Here is a 15664-nt window from a genome sequence, read left to right as displayed (position 1 = left end):
TCTTCCTTTTGCATTTGGAAAAATCCTTTGCCACACTGAATGCATTCCTCTCTCTTGTCCTCATAGGTGTGTTGAGGAGAGTAAGGTTGCAGACTAGTAGACCATCCCCTGCACTCCCCTGACTGAGAAGGAAAGAGCCAGAAGCCATCAGGACATGATTCCTATAAATTTTGTAAATTCCTGATGAGTCAACGTCCATTTGAAGCCCAGCTTCCCCACTTCACCACCTTACATGTCTTGTTGTTTCTTTTCCAGACACTCTCCAAAAGTGGTCAAGGCTGCATCTCAGGTCCTAAACAGCATGTGGCAGTACCGAGATCTGAGGAGTCTCTACAAAAAGGTAATGTTTGTCTTACCTTCTTGCTTCATGGTTCACACATGTCCTGAGACCACAGACCCAGTATTGGATCATAACAAGGTGCATCATAGATATGGAAAGGACTTGTCCAACAATTTGAGTAACTGAAATACAACTAAAGCAAGATAATCAATGAGGAAGCAAAAGCGAGGGTCACTAAGAGTCCCTGGACAGACACTAAAATCCATGAATCTTCTGGATTGGACAGACCTATGCTCATAGGGTCTTACCCGAGATTGTCCTATGGAAAAGGAAATAAGCATCTTTTCCTCAGTGTCCATATTATACAATAGACTAAAAATTAATGAACTGAGTAATTTTGCAAAAAAAAAAAAGCATAAACATTGGCAATAATGTTAGAGAGAAGATGAAAAAATATGTATATATATGGCAATTCAGGAAGCTGAGAAGTATCATAGCCCAAGAACAAGGAGGAGAAGACCTGAGAGCCGGCCCTATGTGCCTAGCCCTGACCCTCACTGAGTCACTACACATGGGGAGAGGGCTGATGTTTCTGATGGTGGCTGCATATTAGGGGAAGAAGCTTGGCATTTGTCCAGCACACTCTCAGAAGTCAGGAGGGAGTTTATATTATACATTTCACAGGGATGTTCATCTCCAAAATGGTTTAAAAATAATATCATCAAGGAAAAATGTCACATCTAGACACTTTTATTCTATACCTCATTTCCAAGGGATGCTAAATAAAGGGTGTGTAACTCTTTTCAGTTAAAAGGGGAGAATTTTTTTTTAAGTGTATCCAGAAGTTGTTCTTATTGTGATCAGACTGGCAAATGTGGGTAGTTTAAATGACTCATAATCACATGATAGATTTGAGGGAACAGATAGGCATAGAGAGCATCCCTAGTCACAGGGAGCACCCTGTAGGCTTGGGTCTTGCTAGAGAGTAGAAAACCCAAGCAGGTCTGGGAGAGGGGCCTGGGCTTCCTCACCAACTGCCCAGAGCACCTCTTTGCAGCCCCCTGGCCACCTCCATGGAGGAGGAGAGGGAGCCAGAGTCACTGCTTCTTTCATCCTCTGCCTATGAGTCTCGAGGTGGGCATATGGGAATGCTGCAAAAGGTTCACACCACAGAGAGTAAGACCCGTCTTGCCAGAGGGAAAATCTGTCTTTTTCTAAGCCAGTGGGAAACAGTAAATATTTAATAATGGGTTCTACTAAGTTAGAGTCTTTTTCTAGACTTTCCCCTAGGCCTTTCTATTTCCCTTATGCTCTCATTACTTTGCACCTTTTTTTTTTTTTTAAACAAATTTAGCCTATATATTTCTCTTTCAAGATTCTCCCATTTGTTAAGAGCAAGGATGTTTATGTTGAGACAGAGATGGCAAAGTATAGTGTTCGGGGAGTGTTGTAGATAGATTATATTCTTTTCTAAATATTTTGCATGTTTGGATAAGCCCTTCTCTCAGATGTTTTGAGTCACATTTTGTTTTGCTTGAAATCGCATCCCAGTGTCCCTACTTAGTTCCTTCATGGACTCCTCCAGGAGCCAAATGAATTCTCTCCCAGGGCAGGATCCTTCAGCTCAACAGGCAGCTGGACAAGAAGAACTTGATATAAATGAGAAGGGAACTGGTTGTTCTGAGTCACTGGCTCCAGAAACTCGAAGAAATATTACTGCCTCAAATAAGCTCCACTTTCCCTTGGATCTTGAACAGTTCTTTGCTGAAATACACCTTACCCTACTTATGTGCATTGAAGGGAAACTGCTTTTAGAGACTCCACAAGTTATTTGTTGAATGGTAGTGTGAGTTTTCCATCTTAGTTTTTTTTTCTAGGTTGGTAGTAGAGTTCAAAAGTGTAATTGTCTTTTTGTTTTCATGAAGAAAAAGAATGTGTTGACAGGAATTTAATGGAGCTAAAAATCAAGAGCTCAAGATGGTTTAAAATGTGTTTCCTGCGAGGACGTTCAAGGAGGATGATCTGGAGAAACTGATGCTGATGTTTTCAGTGGACCCATGGTGATGTTTTTAGTTGACCTTTGATTTAAAAAGGTGGAGAAAGAGCCGTTCTTAATAATTTCCAAATTATGCAGTTGTGAAATGAAATGAGGACCTTTATGCTCAATATCATAATAGCAAAGATCAAAATTCTCAAAAGCTTTTCTTTTTTGAAAAATCTTCTGGTAAGAAGACCAAATTCATTCATCCTTATGAATTGTTGTTAATCAGTGGGGAAATAGATTTCCTTTTTGTTCTTCCTTGACAATTTACATATCATTGAAAAAAACTTCTGATCCATATCTTTTAATTCTCTATGCTTCAAATCTGTTTATTAAACATCTATTATAGGCTTAAAGAAAGAATAGTTTCAGGGAAAACCTAAGACAAGGAAGCAGCAAATGTGGGTAAAAATGAAGTATGGAATAATTACTGGTAACTTCATTAGTTTCAGAAATATGTTCTATAGACTTGCTGAATGAATTAGGGGTAGGAAAATTATCGAGCAAAATCTTGACAAATTATTGGAGGTTGCATAAAGCTTAAGGGCATTATGCATAAGAGGAAAACTTGAGTAGGGAGAGAGAAATTGAAATGAAAATGGCATATCTATTGGACAGAATTAAAGATCCATCTGTCACTAGCTAATTTCCTCCCAGGACTCAGGCACAGTGGCTAGAATCTCATTTCATTAGCTCAATGACTTTATTTTACTTTGAGAGACACATTTAATAAATCAGAATATTCTTCCAACCAGGTGTGTTGACCAATACAAAATTACGTTTGATTCCTGAGACATGGTGAGCAAAACATATTTGTGTTGTCTGAACCTTCAATTTCAGGGAGGCTTGGACTTCTGACTTTTCTCCCCAAAGGAAAATATATAATTGTAGAAGAATGTTATCACATATTTCATCACCACCTGTTTTTTTTTTTTTAACAAGTCCTTAAGTTTGGATAACCACAAATACAACCTTAAATTTTTTTTTTTCAGCTGCATCATCCCAGAGACTGTTTTCTAAAGGAAAATAAGGTGACCCTTAGGAGGAGACTTGATATAGGGATGGAAGAGAAACTGGAGGTCATCAGTTCTTGACTTTTGGGAAACTGTACTTTAAGAAAATAAGGTCACTGATATAATGGGGTGCTTACGTTTGATTAGGCTGAGAACTGTTGGGAGAGCTGGTTTTGGGAGAAAGGAGACAAAAATCAAGGAGAAGGAGACATAGAATTATAAGATTACAGAAATCATTGTTTGTAAACCCTTATATAAAACCTTGCCTTTGTAGGAAAAGTTCCCTATCTCATTCATCTCTCATTCCAGCCCACAAGGAGAGAGAAAGGAGAAGTGAGGACCAGTTATGTCCTTGTAAGCAAGTGATACAAAAAATTTCTAGGCTTCTGCTCACATCCCTGGACCAAGAACTCAGTCACATGACCACACCCAGCTGCAAGGCAGGACAGGAAGAGTGGGCAGCCAGGATCCTTGCTGAACTTTATGGCAGGAGGAAGGTAGCTCCTTTACTGAAAGAAGAAGGTGGTATCAGCTCCTATAGTCATTTCCTTGTGTTCAGATACATTTAATATAAATTGCATTCACCGTCTAATGAGGCCTATTATTCCATTTCAGGATGGCTGTAGTCATTCAGAACTTCTTACTTGCATTAAGTAAAAATCTATCAGCAGCTTCCGCCCTCCAGTGCCATTCTGAAAAGCCTAATTTCTCTTCTCTGTGATAGCCTTCCTGCATTTGAAGTAGCCATTCTGTCTCCAAGAGGTCATCCCTGTTCAGGCCCGACATGCTCAGTTCTAATATATCAGCATTTCCACAACCTTCACCAGAGACTCTCATGTTTTGCTACACCCATGCGGGTTTGTCAGATCCTTTCTGAAAAGTCACACCCCCGGATGAGTATACTCTTCCAAGTTTAGCTCAAGCAGAAGAAAGAGAGGGACACTGCTTCCCTGATGCGAGACACTCACCTGCTAACGAGGCTTGAGAGCAAGTCCGTGCAGGAAGGATCCGGTGAAGTACAAAAAGCATAGGACTTAGAATCAATGGCCAGAGACTCAACGTACAGCATGACTAGGCAAGCTCCCTGCCTATCAGGTAGGGACTGACTTCGGGCAGCCTGTGGCGCCTTCCTGCTGAGGGACAGTGGGTAGACTTTTGGTTCACTGGGTCTCACTGTCAGTGCTCGCAGATGTGCTGGGGCATCTGGAATGTCCTCAGAGCCCTATGGATTTGGGAGGCTGGGGCCTCCTTGATGCCTGCCTTCTGCCTTGCATGCCAGTCTGTAACTTTCAGCCGGGGTGTCAGAGACCCTGCACATCCTTTCATGGACATGGCGGGCATCTCCTCATCGGTCCCATCCCTGTCCCTTGCTTTTCTCAATCATGAAGTAAATGCCATGACACATGGCCCAGTGGGATTGATGGTTGTGCCTGATGGGACAGTAGTCATCATCAAAGAACTTTGTAAACTGGAAAGTCATGTACCAATGGGAGCTCTTGCTGTTAGTTCTGAAAACTGTTCATGCCATTTGGCTGCCGAATGCTCTCTGCCATCCTGTCCCCTGGGAGCTGGATATTTGGATGCAGGGGTTTTTCATTTTGTTGTTGTCATCACAATCATCACAATTGCTTCCAAATTTTCACAGCTCTCTCCCCCTTGGTTTCTCCACCCTCTCTCTTGTCAACCCGTAGATACCTCTCCAGTGCCTGGCTTGCACTCCAGGGGTATAAGTAAATCAGATTACATAGGCCTTTATAAGAAGGCCAGTAATGACAATGCTAGTTGCCATGGTTTTAGAAGAGAATTATATGCTATTATTTCATATAGTGCTAATCTGTGTGTGTGCAGGTCAGCTGTGCCAAAGGCTAATGCTAGGGAGGATCACAGAGACATCTAGGACTGCAATAAGCAGTCTGACTTAGTCAAGAGCATGCCATGTTTCCCTGATAAGAGGTCCTGCTGTGATCCTGTACGTTTCTAGTCTGAACACCATGTAGTAAAATCGTCTCACTCACAGAAATAGCCTTCAGGCGACTCTTAGGACATCACTGTCCCCTGAGTTACCTCAAATTGTCTGATGGCTGCTTCTCCATCCTTCTTGGATTCATCTTCCCATTCATTCTCAAATGTTGATATCCCCCCAGGTTTTGTATCTAGACCTTTCTTATCTCACACACGACCTCCTCTCCTGGCCTCAGTTACCACCCACCTCTACGAGTCTCCCAAATCTGTTTCTCTACATATCTGGCCACCTGTTGGATAACTTACTCACATTCCCAGAGCACCTTGAACAAAACCAGATCTCACACCAGCCTACGGTTCTGGGTTCGAGTCCTCTTCTTGCAACCTCCTTCCCCTAAACCCATACTCGGGAACCATCACTTGCTCTCACTTCTCCCTCACGTGTCTGCATCCAGTGCCACACGTCTGCCTCCATCCACTTCTCTCTATGGTCATGGCCAGGAAGCGTGCTTTGTTCCTCTGGATCATTGCCACAGACCCCTAAGTGGACTCACCACCTTCGGGCTCCCTCCTCTCCAGGCCAGTCTCCAAAGGACAGCCAGGGGGAGCTTTTTAAAAAGAAAATTTGACTAAATGACTCTTTGGGACCATACGTTCCTATGGCTCCCTTTGCCTTAGGACAGAGTCCAAACATCTCAACACAGTTCACGAGACCTTCCAGGAGCATCTCATCCCCAGCCCATCCCGGGCCTTCTACCTACATTTGACCACCAGCTGTACTAAATCTCTGTGTCCCCTGTTCAGTTTCCCTCCCCCTTCCCCGCCACCCTCCATGGTCTGCCCCACCAGTACTCCAATCAGCACCCTACTTGCCCACCTAATCTTCTTCATTTTTCCTATAGTTTTGGATTACCCTCCCTGGAAATCATCTCCCTGACCTCTTCACCAGGGCTGCATTAAGGTCATTCCTTAGTAATCTAAAGTGATGGGAAGGTATATTTGTTTGAATGAATAAAAAAAGTTTTAATTCAAACTTGTAAAGGATGGTTTTTAAGCATTATGAATAGAATTATGAGCTTACAGCAAAATATGTCACCACAGAAGGTGCTATAATATTTAACATGTAGGTAGGATTTATTTGTACTATTATAGAAAACAATTTTCTTCCTTGGTTCAAATGTTAATTGTGGGAGGATTTGAATTATGAACTTCTATTACAAGTCATTTCTTAAGAGAAATTGCAATGAAATTTGCCTCCAACTCTAGTACAATTAAAATACCAACTCCTAATGAGCAAAATTCTGAATTCCATGCAAAATGAGCAAACACTGCGTGAAAGAGCCTGCTTTACTCTGTGCTAGAAAATAGGAATAAAGAAAATGAAATAAATCATATCTGGCCCACTGGCAAAAATAAAGTACAGGACTTAACTTTTTTAAAAATTGAAGTTCTCAGTTTACTTGAACTATTCCGATTACTCTGTTCTCCAAACTTCTAATTCCCCTCTTGGCTGCCAGTGTCTGAAGGTTTTGAATGTAACACACAGCTTAATGACATGGAAAATTGGAATTTATTGCATTCCTAGCCAGTAGAGATCATTGTTTTATTGGTCTTGATGAGGCGTTAGGTCTAAGACCAATTTGGGGGAATCTTCCTGAACACAAAATTCAGTAACAGGATTTGGCTTTAAAATGTATGTGGCCCGTTTTGCTTTCAAGTGTTATTTACTTAGCCATCACTTAAAACCTTAGCTTGTTTACCACTGGGACTCAGATTTGAATGGGTTTTAGCACACTGTTTTTAGGCTTTGGATCCAGATCTTTCTCCAATTCTAGTGAAATAGTATTACATTAATATTTAATCATTAAAAAAGCAAATGAGATCTTCATGTTGGCACCCATATTGGGGCAAAATAACCTCTTTATAAGGAATTCTAGCGAGCAAGCCCAGACATTTCACTAGCTTGACATTTCCCACCTTGGCTGTGGTTGGTGCCTCGGTCATGTTGTCAGCCAGGTGGTCCCCTGCCACCTGCCATGACACCAGTCTCGTGTGGGACTCATTCCTAGAGCCCCAGCTCAGCAGAGCAGGTCCTTGTTATTCTCCAGCGTCTACTTGCACTTCCAGAACCACGTGCTGGCCTCTGGGTCTTGGCAGTCTCAGCTGGAAAGGTGGCCCCATAAAGACTACCCCAGAGAGTTCTGAGAAAAGCATCAGTAGCAACCTGGAGTCACCCCAGGCCATCCTGTGTGATGCCAGGGGACCCTCCTCAGGGCGGTTACTAAGTGAGACATGGAGCTCCAGGTACAGCGGACCTGCTCTGTCCTCTGAGACACAGACGTGTCCTGAGATGAAGGGAAGGTAGCAGGAAGATTCAGGGCACCACAGCGGAAATGCTTCTGAGAACTGGGTCCTGAAAGAAGGAGAGCAGGAAGGAGAGGACTTTCTGCTCTTTCATCTGCTTTCTTTTGCCTGGATTCCTGCTGAGAAAACATGCAGGGCTCTTAAAACAGACCCTGCAAAGTTACCCTGGAAAGGGTAGGGCCATTCCTACTGGTAAGTAGGAGGTCACAATTTTTCCAGTCAAATCAAAGCCAGATTAAACGTTGGAATCACACTCCTGCTGATAATCTGGGTTAGAAAGCAAACTAAGTCTTCTCCACTAGTGTTCCTTGCCCAGTGTTTTACAGCTGTGCTCCTATAGCGGCCCCCACCCAGAACATCAGTGTTTTTCACAGTGAGCTTGTGTCTCGAAGAACGTCAGGCTGCTTGGGCTTGAGACCGAGTTAGGTCACGTTTCTCTGGATGGAGATATTGTATTCATTCTTGTCATTTGGATGAAAGAAGCAGAACATAAAACTATCTTTAAATTCCTTCCTTTTATTGTCAAGAAGATAGACTCTCAGGTTGTGCGTGCCATTCAGCCAGTGACTAATGAGCTTGGGTAGGAGTAGAGTCATGCCCTTCACAGCCTGTCTCGCATGGGGCTCCCTTCTCTTACCCCTACTATATTAGTTTCTTTGGCTCTTGCCACCACCGCACTCACAAAACAAGAAATCAGTAAGTAATTATGGATACGTGAGGGATGCCTGCGGATTTCCTCCAATTTCCAAAACCACAGAGAGAGTGGACACAGCCTTCTTTCAGAGGCCATGACACGCAGTCTCGATGCCCACAAACGGAAGCTGTCGCTCGTGCTTATACTTCCATCACCCCCATCTTCTGAACACAAAAAATCGGTACTGGGTCCCACAGAGGACTGGACAGATGTTCTGGAAGACGGTCAAGAAAAAAACACAACCTGGTCAAAATTCAAAATTTTGACCTTTAAGCTTTGTGGTAAAGAGGACTTTTCGCATGTTGCCATTTGAGAATTAATAGGTTTTCACTTTGAGAGTATCTAAGATGGTGTTGGAGGAGCCATAAATCCTCTATGATCATAAATTAAACCACTGAATGTAGAGCTGTCATTTTACCAAGGAAATTGCTTGCCAGGAATTCATTAATCTTTCTGCTGTGCCGGAAAATTCTTCACCATGAGATGACTGGAAGGACATAAGGACGTTTGGCCAGGTTTTAAAACAACCCAAGTCCGGTGTCCTGAAGACTTATCATAGGAACTCCTTGGGTTCTTTCTGTTCTAAATCACTTAATGTCAAGTTGGGGTAAAAAACAAAAAGGCAGAGGTTAAACTCAGCCCTGGTACTGTCTGCTCCATAAATCCAGGTGTTTGCTTGTTGACGTTTGTATCGACAAAGAGGTCTTCCTTCATGAGGTCCCCTGACCTCTCTGAGAACTTCTCAGACACTCATCATATGATATCTGTCCAAAAACAAAGGCACAAATGGGAACAGAAGCAAAAATCAATTGTGCAAAAGTGGAAATCGATGCACATGGCAGTTGCTAAACAAGAAGTGACTAAGTTATAGCTCTTCCTGGGATGAATCTCCACGTTGGGCAATCCTGCAGAGCAGCACCCTAATTGAACATTTCCTCCATGCCTCCACTTTTCCACAAGGCTTTACCCATAACATTTTATACCAAAACCTATGAAAATACCCCAGAGACAAAATGCAGGGCAAAAGGATTGAATCAGGGGCTAGAAAACTCACAAAGTTTAAGGTAAGTCTACAAGTATTCTTGTTTTGAACTTGAAGCAATTAACTGTAACCTATGCCACTACCACCACCCCCTACCCCAATTTCTCAGTGGATAGCAGTAGTTGGGATAACATAATGTCTATGGGAGCCTTCATTGCTTGAGCAGGAAGAGTGTGCTTGGTTTCTTCCCCTCTCCCCACCCTCACCTAAGTTGTTCTTACTGTGCCCCAATGTCACCCACCCACCAGGCTCTGTCAGGGAAGGAGGAAGAGAGGAGAGCAGAGTTGAGCCTGCCCTGTGCTTTTGTAGCCTGACATTGCTCCACTCTGCTTTCAAGAGATGCTCATGTTCTAGTTCCTTCTTTCATGGGAGCAGTGGTATGGTTTGCTCAGAAGTACCACCTCCCAACTGAGAACCCCTGTTCTGGAGCTGTCTTCTCCAGCTACCACTCTGATTTCTCCATCAGCCTGAGCCAGGGGGATGCAGATTTTTTGTGCCCCTGTCACACAGGTAGTTTTGGAAGAGGAAGAGTACACTTTGGGAATACACAGCTCTTCACAGGCCTTGGAAGGGGTCCAGGCAGTGGATAGGTCTGAAACAGAAGGTGTTTGAGCTCCATGGTCTGTCCACCCCTGCCACAGAGTCTGTGTGTCCCCCTGCCAGGGGGCACTGAAGACACCAGGCCCTGCAACCCCCACCCTCCAGAGAGTTCATGGTCACGATAAATAGATAGTTCACTCTCATGCTTCAGGAGAGAGAAGATCAGGAACACCCAGTGTGCTGACCACCTCCAAGGACGCTCTCCCCGCTTGCAAGTTCTTTCACTTTTTCTCAGGCCAATTTTGTAGAATCCAGAAATGAGACGTGTGCTAATCCCACAGATTCTATTTTGTCTTTTATCTCGCATAAGAGTGTAACAGTCCTGGTCTGATGTCACATGTCCCAGATCAGGGATTCTAGCTCCTTCTATCAGTACTCACCATCCTGTGCATTCTCCAGCATTGGTCGGCACTCTGTCCATGCTACAAGCAGCTGGAAAGGAAAAGAGCAGAGGAGGGCAGAGCTTAAATATTCTCAGGTCTTCATCATGTGGTCAGATCTCCCTGTGGGGGAGCTGGGAATGAGCCTGACTGAAAAAAGAGCTTTTATTGTACAGTGGGAAAAAATGAAAGAAAGGGTCCCCGAGATGCTTACATCTACAACATTCACGTGATGTGGGCACCAACACCAGTGGTCCTTTTGGTATCAGTTTTTATGAAAACCACATTCTTGAGAGATCCCCCAGTGCTTTCATTTAATTGAAAATGCACCTACAGTAACCTCCAGTTGGCTTCAATTATAAAAACTGTCCCAAGTCCATGAGTGTCCTTAGTCCATGCAGAGAGACCAGTTCGGTGGGGGAGTGAGGAAGAACTGTAGGTTTTCAGACTCTTTTTGTCGCTTGAGCAGTAGAAAGTACATGAGCGGTGCCCCAGAGAAGAAGTGAGGAGGAAACAGGATGGGAATACACCTCAGATGTGTCCTGTGGTTGCTCCTTGACCTGTGGTAGGTACAGAGCCCCTAATGGGCTGTCCACAGTCCCCTGTGATGAGGCTGAAACCCACAGCATCAGAAATATAACATTCACACCAATAGTTTTTTCCTCTGTGCCAGTCTGTACTGTCACACCCCCCAGTGTCTCTCCCTCCTTGTATAATAGCATGCGAATCCTCTTGGAGCCATCTTCTTTCTTTAAATTACTGTATTTTATTTAAATTCATTTAATTAACATATAGTGCATTACTCATTTCAGAGGTAGAGTTCAGTGATTCATCAGTTGCATAGAATACCCAGTGCTCATTACATCACGTGGCCTCCTGAATGCCCATCCCCCAGTTAACCCCATCCTCCTACCCATCTCCCCCCAGTAACCCCTCTCTCCCGCAATGATGTACGTGGGTAGAACTAGAGGGTATTATGCTAAGTGAAATAAGGCAATTTAAAAAGGCAATTATCATATGATCTCACTCGTGTGGAATTTAAGAAACAAAACAGAGGATGATAGGGGAAGGGAGGGAAAAACAAAATAGGATGAAATCAGAGAGGGAGACAAGCAATAAGAGACTCCTAACTATAGGAAACAAACTGGAGCCGTCTTCTTAATGACCATTCCTAGTTACTTCATTCATTCAACACAAGTTTATTGAGTACCTCGTCTACCTTAAGCTCCATTTTAGGTATTGGAAATACAGAAGTGAATATCTACATATTGGAGTAACTTTCCACATACATACTAGCACTTTTATGCATTATTTCTTGGTTGCTTTATTTTATGCTTATCTTTCTCTGGTTCTATTCTAAAATTTTTTTTTAAAATTCTTACTTAATATCCAGGTTTTTTGAAGACTTATCCTCTTTGAGTGAGAACTCTTCGGTGTTGATTTTCCTCTTGTTTTTTCTGCCTCCCCCACTGGTCATTCCTGCTCTTTGTACTTCTGTCTTAAAAACGAGAAATGTCCTCTCCTAACCATCCTCCTCCATTTCCACCTTCCCACTTCCTGTCCTCACATTCCCCGCGCGTCACGGACACGTTTCTGGAAAATCTGGAGTTCTCACTTTCCATTTTATGCTTCAACCCCTGAGGTCTGACATGATGATGCCTGTCCCCACGCCTCTGTTGAAATTGTTCCTAATTGCAGTGTTCAACTAGCTCCATTGTCTATATTAATCAGGGAAGGCTTCCAGCTGTAACAAGCAGACCTAAACATGCAGTGATGCCACGTGATAGATTATTTTCCTGCTCATGCAACCATCTGGACAGGTGTGCATGCGGGCAGCTCAGCTCTTCTCTGCACTTTCAGGAGCCCAGAGTCCCCACTGCCTGCTGTAAGGTCCGCCACTGTACCTGGTGATGGCCCATCGCCATCCCCTCATGTCCCATGGGTGAAACCTCCATCACATGGCCATATGCAGCTGCAAGGAAAGCCAGGACATGGGGCCTACATGTGTGTCCGGGAACAAAGGAAGTGGATTTGCAAGAGCAGTGAGCAGTCCTGGCCAATCCTCCTCCCTTACGTGATCTCCACCTGCCTTTCTGCCACCGTGCTTTCCAGCCGGGTTTTTCTCCAACCTTGCAAGACCCTCCACCTCAGGTTTTGTTGTTGTTGTTGTTGTTGTTGTTTTACAGACTCCTAATCTTCCCTGAGGCTTCTTTGTTTTCCACGTTCTACCTTCTACTGTAGATGATCTCATCTGCTCCCATGCCCTTAGAACACAATTGAATGCCAATGGCATCTGCATCTATTCCTCTATACGGTCTTCACTCCTGAATTCAAAGCTTGTATTTTGAGTCACACCTGTGATGTCTCTACTTCAGCGGATGACAAGTTCTGACGGGGCACACACCTGACAAGCAGCTCTTCAGACCTTCCCCGAATCCGTTGTTCTCGCTTCATTGCCCATCTCAGCCACTAGCACCTCGCCCACCTGGTGGTTCTTTTCAGAAATCCAGTAGTTATCTAAGTGTACATCTTCCTCCCTTATCTCCACCATATTTTGCACCAAGACCTGTGGAGTGTACCTCTCCTGTCTTTATTTCCATCATCATCTGTCACGAGTGCGGGTCCGATTACTGCCTGATTGGTTTTGTGGAATCTACTTTACCATCTTCAATCTATTTTTCCATTAACCATTCCGAATCCACTTCGATAAATCCAAATCTAACCTCGTCAGTGTCCTGGTTGAAAGTCTTCAGTAGCTTGCAGTATCTCTCTTACCCATCTGTTAAAGCTCACCTCCCTCTACCCTCCCCTCAATCACTTCCTTTCAGCCACACTGTCTCCCTTGTTCTTCCTGGCAGACGCAAGGCTGTGCCAACCTCATGGCCTTTGCACTGCCCGGGCACAGAAAAATGCCTTCCCTCCTCTCCTACCAAACCTGGCTCTTTCCATCTCCGTTTAACTGTCACTGGTTCAAGGAAATCTCCCTCTCTCCAATCCTCTAAGGCTGGGAAAGAGCCCTTTCCTTAACGTGTACTTTTTCTTCATGGCTCTTACTGAAAATGTAACATGATGCGATCACATTTTAAATGTCCATCTCCCCGCCATTTCCCTCTCAGGAGTCCTTCCTACCTCCCTCTGCTCTAGCTGCATTCCCAGCATAGTTCCAGGTACTTACTCCTACTTCTGAAATAACTCCAACAAGGCCACTACCCCAGAGCTGAAGCTTAGCAGAAGACACACACAGTGACTCTTCTTCCTTGTCCATGGTCTGTAGCGCTTTCAGGTAGAGTGGAATGTGGAGACCTCGAGGTTAGGCCCCGGGTGAGCTTTGAGCGTACTGACCACTGATGAGTACAGATATAAGAGACTTGACTTTTCAGATGTCAGAGTGGGGCATTCTAGAAGTGAGCCGTTTGGATTCATTAAACCTAAAGACTGGACTTTCTTCTATTCGCCCCAAATTTAACTCTGCGGCAGGAACTAGAACACAAAGGGCATTCATTCTTAAAGATCATCCACCCCAGGCCTTTGTTTTAAGGCCTCAGAAGTGACAACAGGAAACAAAAGACCAAATTGGTCTTTATTCCATTTCCTTTGTGTTTTTTCCGCATTCCTTCAGTTACAGCTAACTCTTGGTAGTTAACAATGGTATGCTTTCTTTGACCAAATTACATACATTTCTTTGCAACTTGTCAAATCTTGGTGATACTGATTTAGAATTAGGCCCATGGCAGTAAATTAAATTCCTGAAATGCATGTACGTGGTATCTGCTTTTTGAAAGATGGTACAAGTTTCCCCCAGATCCAAAAGTAGAGTGCTCCTATGAAACTGTTCAAAGTGAAACCGCATAAAGCAAAGGAACAATTATCATTTCATAAAAGCCAAAATCCTCATCAGATTTCTTTCAGTTAGTGAAAACAGGTTACCAAAATAGGTCTTTCGTAAGAGAAAAGTGGCATAAAGCGAACTTTCAGATAGTGGTGAGAACCTGTACTACGGAAGACTCCACATTTACTGTACCTTTAAGCATCCGAATCAATTTAATTAAATTCCATTAGAAGCACCAGAGCTTCTGGCCCTTAAGTTTTCACTTCAGTATTTAACTCTACCAGCTTTTGCTGTAGAATTGTTGAAGGAATTCATTTTAATGAATCTTTAACAAACATTTCACCTTAGAAAGAGGCGGAAGCTCGTTTTATTAGAGCAAAGGGAAGCTGAAGTTTCACTGACATGGAAAAATCTGGCTTCGGTTTCAATCGCACAGACTGTGGATACTTCAGCTTTTTTTCTACATAATACCTTTTACTGAAATAAGTGTGTCTGCATAAGGACCACTAATCTGGAATCCCTTCTTTCTCTGCTTCATGTGTGATGACATTAATAGGTTTCATCCACTGAAAAATGACTAGAAAACCAGCACAAATTGTGAGCAATCAGGTTTTTTATAAGAGAGCCGTAATATCTTAGCTGGTTACCTTTTTCAGAGGATGACAACACGTCTTGTTTTGACTTTCATCTGAAAAATAGGTTCCTGATGAAGAAGTCCCGTTAGTGAATGCGGTTAACAAGCTCTAAGAGTTCGAGTTTGAATGAGTGGATGAGCTTGGGTTGCTGAAAGCCCAGAGGATTTCTACCACGCTTTCTTTCTATCTCAAGTCACTCACAGCAAATTAGAATTGACAGGCGTTATGGACTGAGAGCCTTCAAGGACAGCTAACACCAAAAACGTGTGTTTGTTACTCCTGAATCGAATAGGCTCTGTGTGCCCACTGAGAAATCCTTGTCTAGAGGCAGAGAAAATCTCACCAGATTAAGGAGGTTCTGGAGCTGTTTTCAAAAAGGAGGAAAAACGTCAATGACCATATACCGAGGGACTCACCGGGTCCTATTATATACTTTTGGTCCCAACAGAGATCTGTCTCAGGGCAAATCACAGCTCTTTTCCATTTTCAAGGTTAATTATTTACTGAAGCTTTTGTCCAAGTCAGAGATGTCACTTAGCATTAGAAAAGATTCCTTAACCCTGAACCCTAAGCCTAGAAGCTAAAACCTCCAGAAGCACTTTGGAAAGGGACCTGTAAATGGGAACATCGCATGTAACGTATCATTAAATGGACATTCAGGAACCCCGTCACCCTCCACCCCAAAGAGCACCCTCTTGCCGAGGTCAGAGACCACAGGGGAACTTAGGAGAAACTCCATTTCCTCCCATGGCATCTCCTAAAGTCCATGACTGAGGATTTAACCCCTTTCTCGCTCTCTAATCACCAAATCCTCTGGACAGCCC

General features: G+C 43.5%; 1 protein-coding gene across 5 annotated transcripts in view; it reads left to right on the top strand.

The window, feature by feature from the left end:
- Positions 1-15664, top strand: part of CTNND2 (catenin delta 2) — a 902904-nt gene that overhangs the window by 860145 nt on the left and 27095 nt on the right. For all 5 annotated transcript variants that reach the window (XM_059416913.1, XM_059416910.1, XM_059416915.1 and 2 more), the window contains one exon: positions 256-340. In XM_059416913.1, the coding sequence (XP_059272896.1) occupies positions 256-340 (85 nt within the window). The remainder of the gene's footprint in view (positions 1-255; positions 341-15664) is intronic.

This window comes from Mustela nigripes, chromosome 12, assembly GCF_022355385.1.
Source record: "Mustela nigripes isolate SB6536 chromosome 12, MUSNIG.SB6536, whole genome shotgun sequence".
NCBI lineage: Eukaryota > Metazoa > Chordata > Mammalia > Carnivora > Mustelidae > Mustela > Mustela nigripes.
The sequence above is the reverse complement of the archived record's forward strand: the minus strand, read 5'-3'. Positions and strand labels throughout refer to the sequence as shown.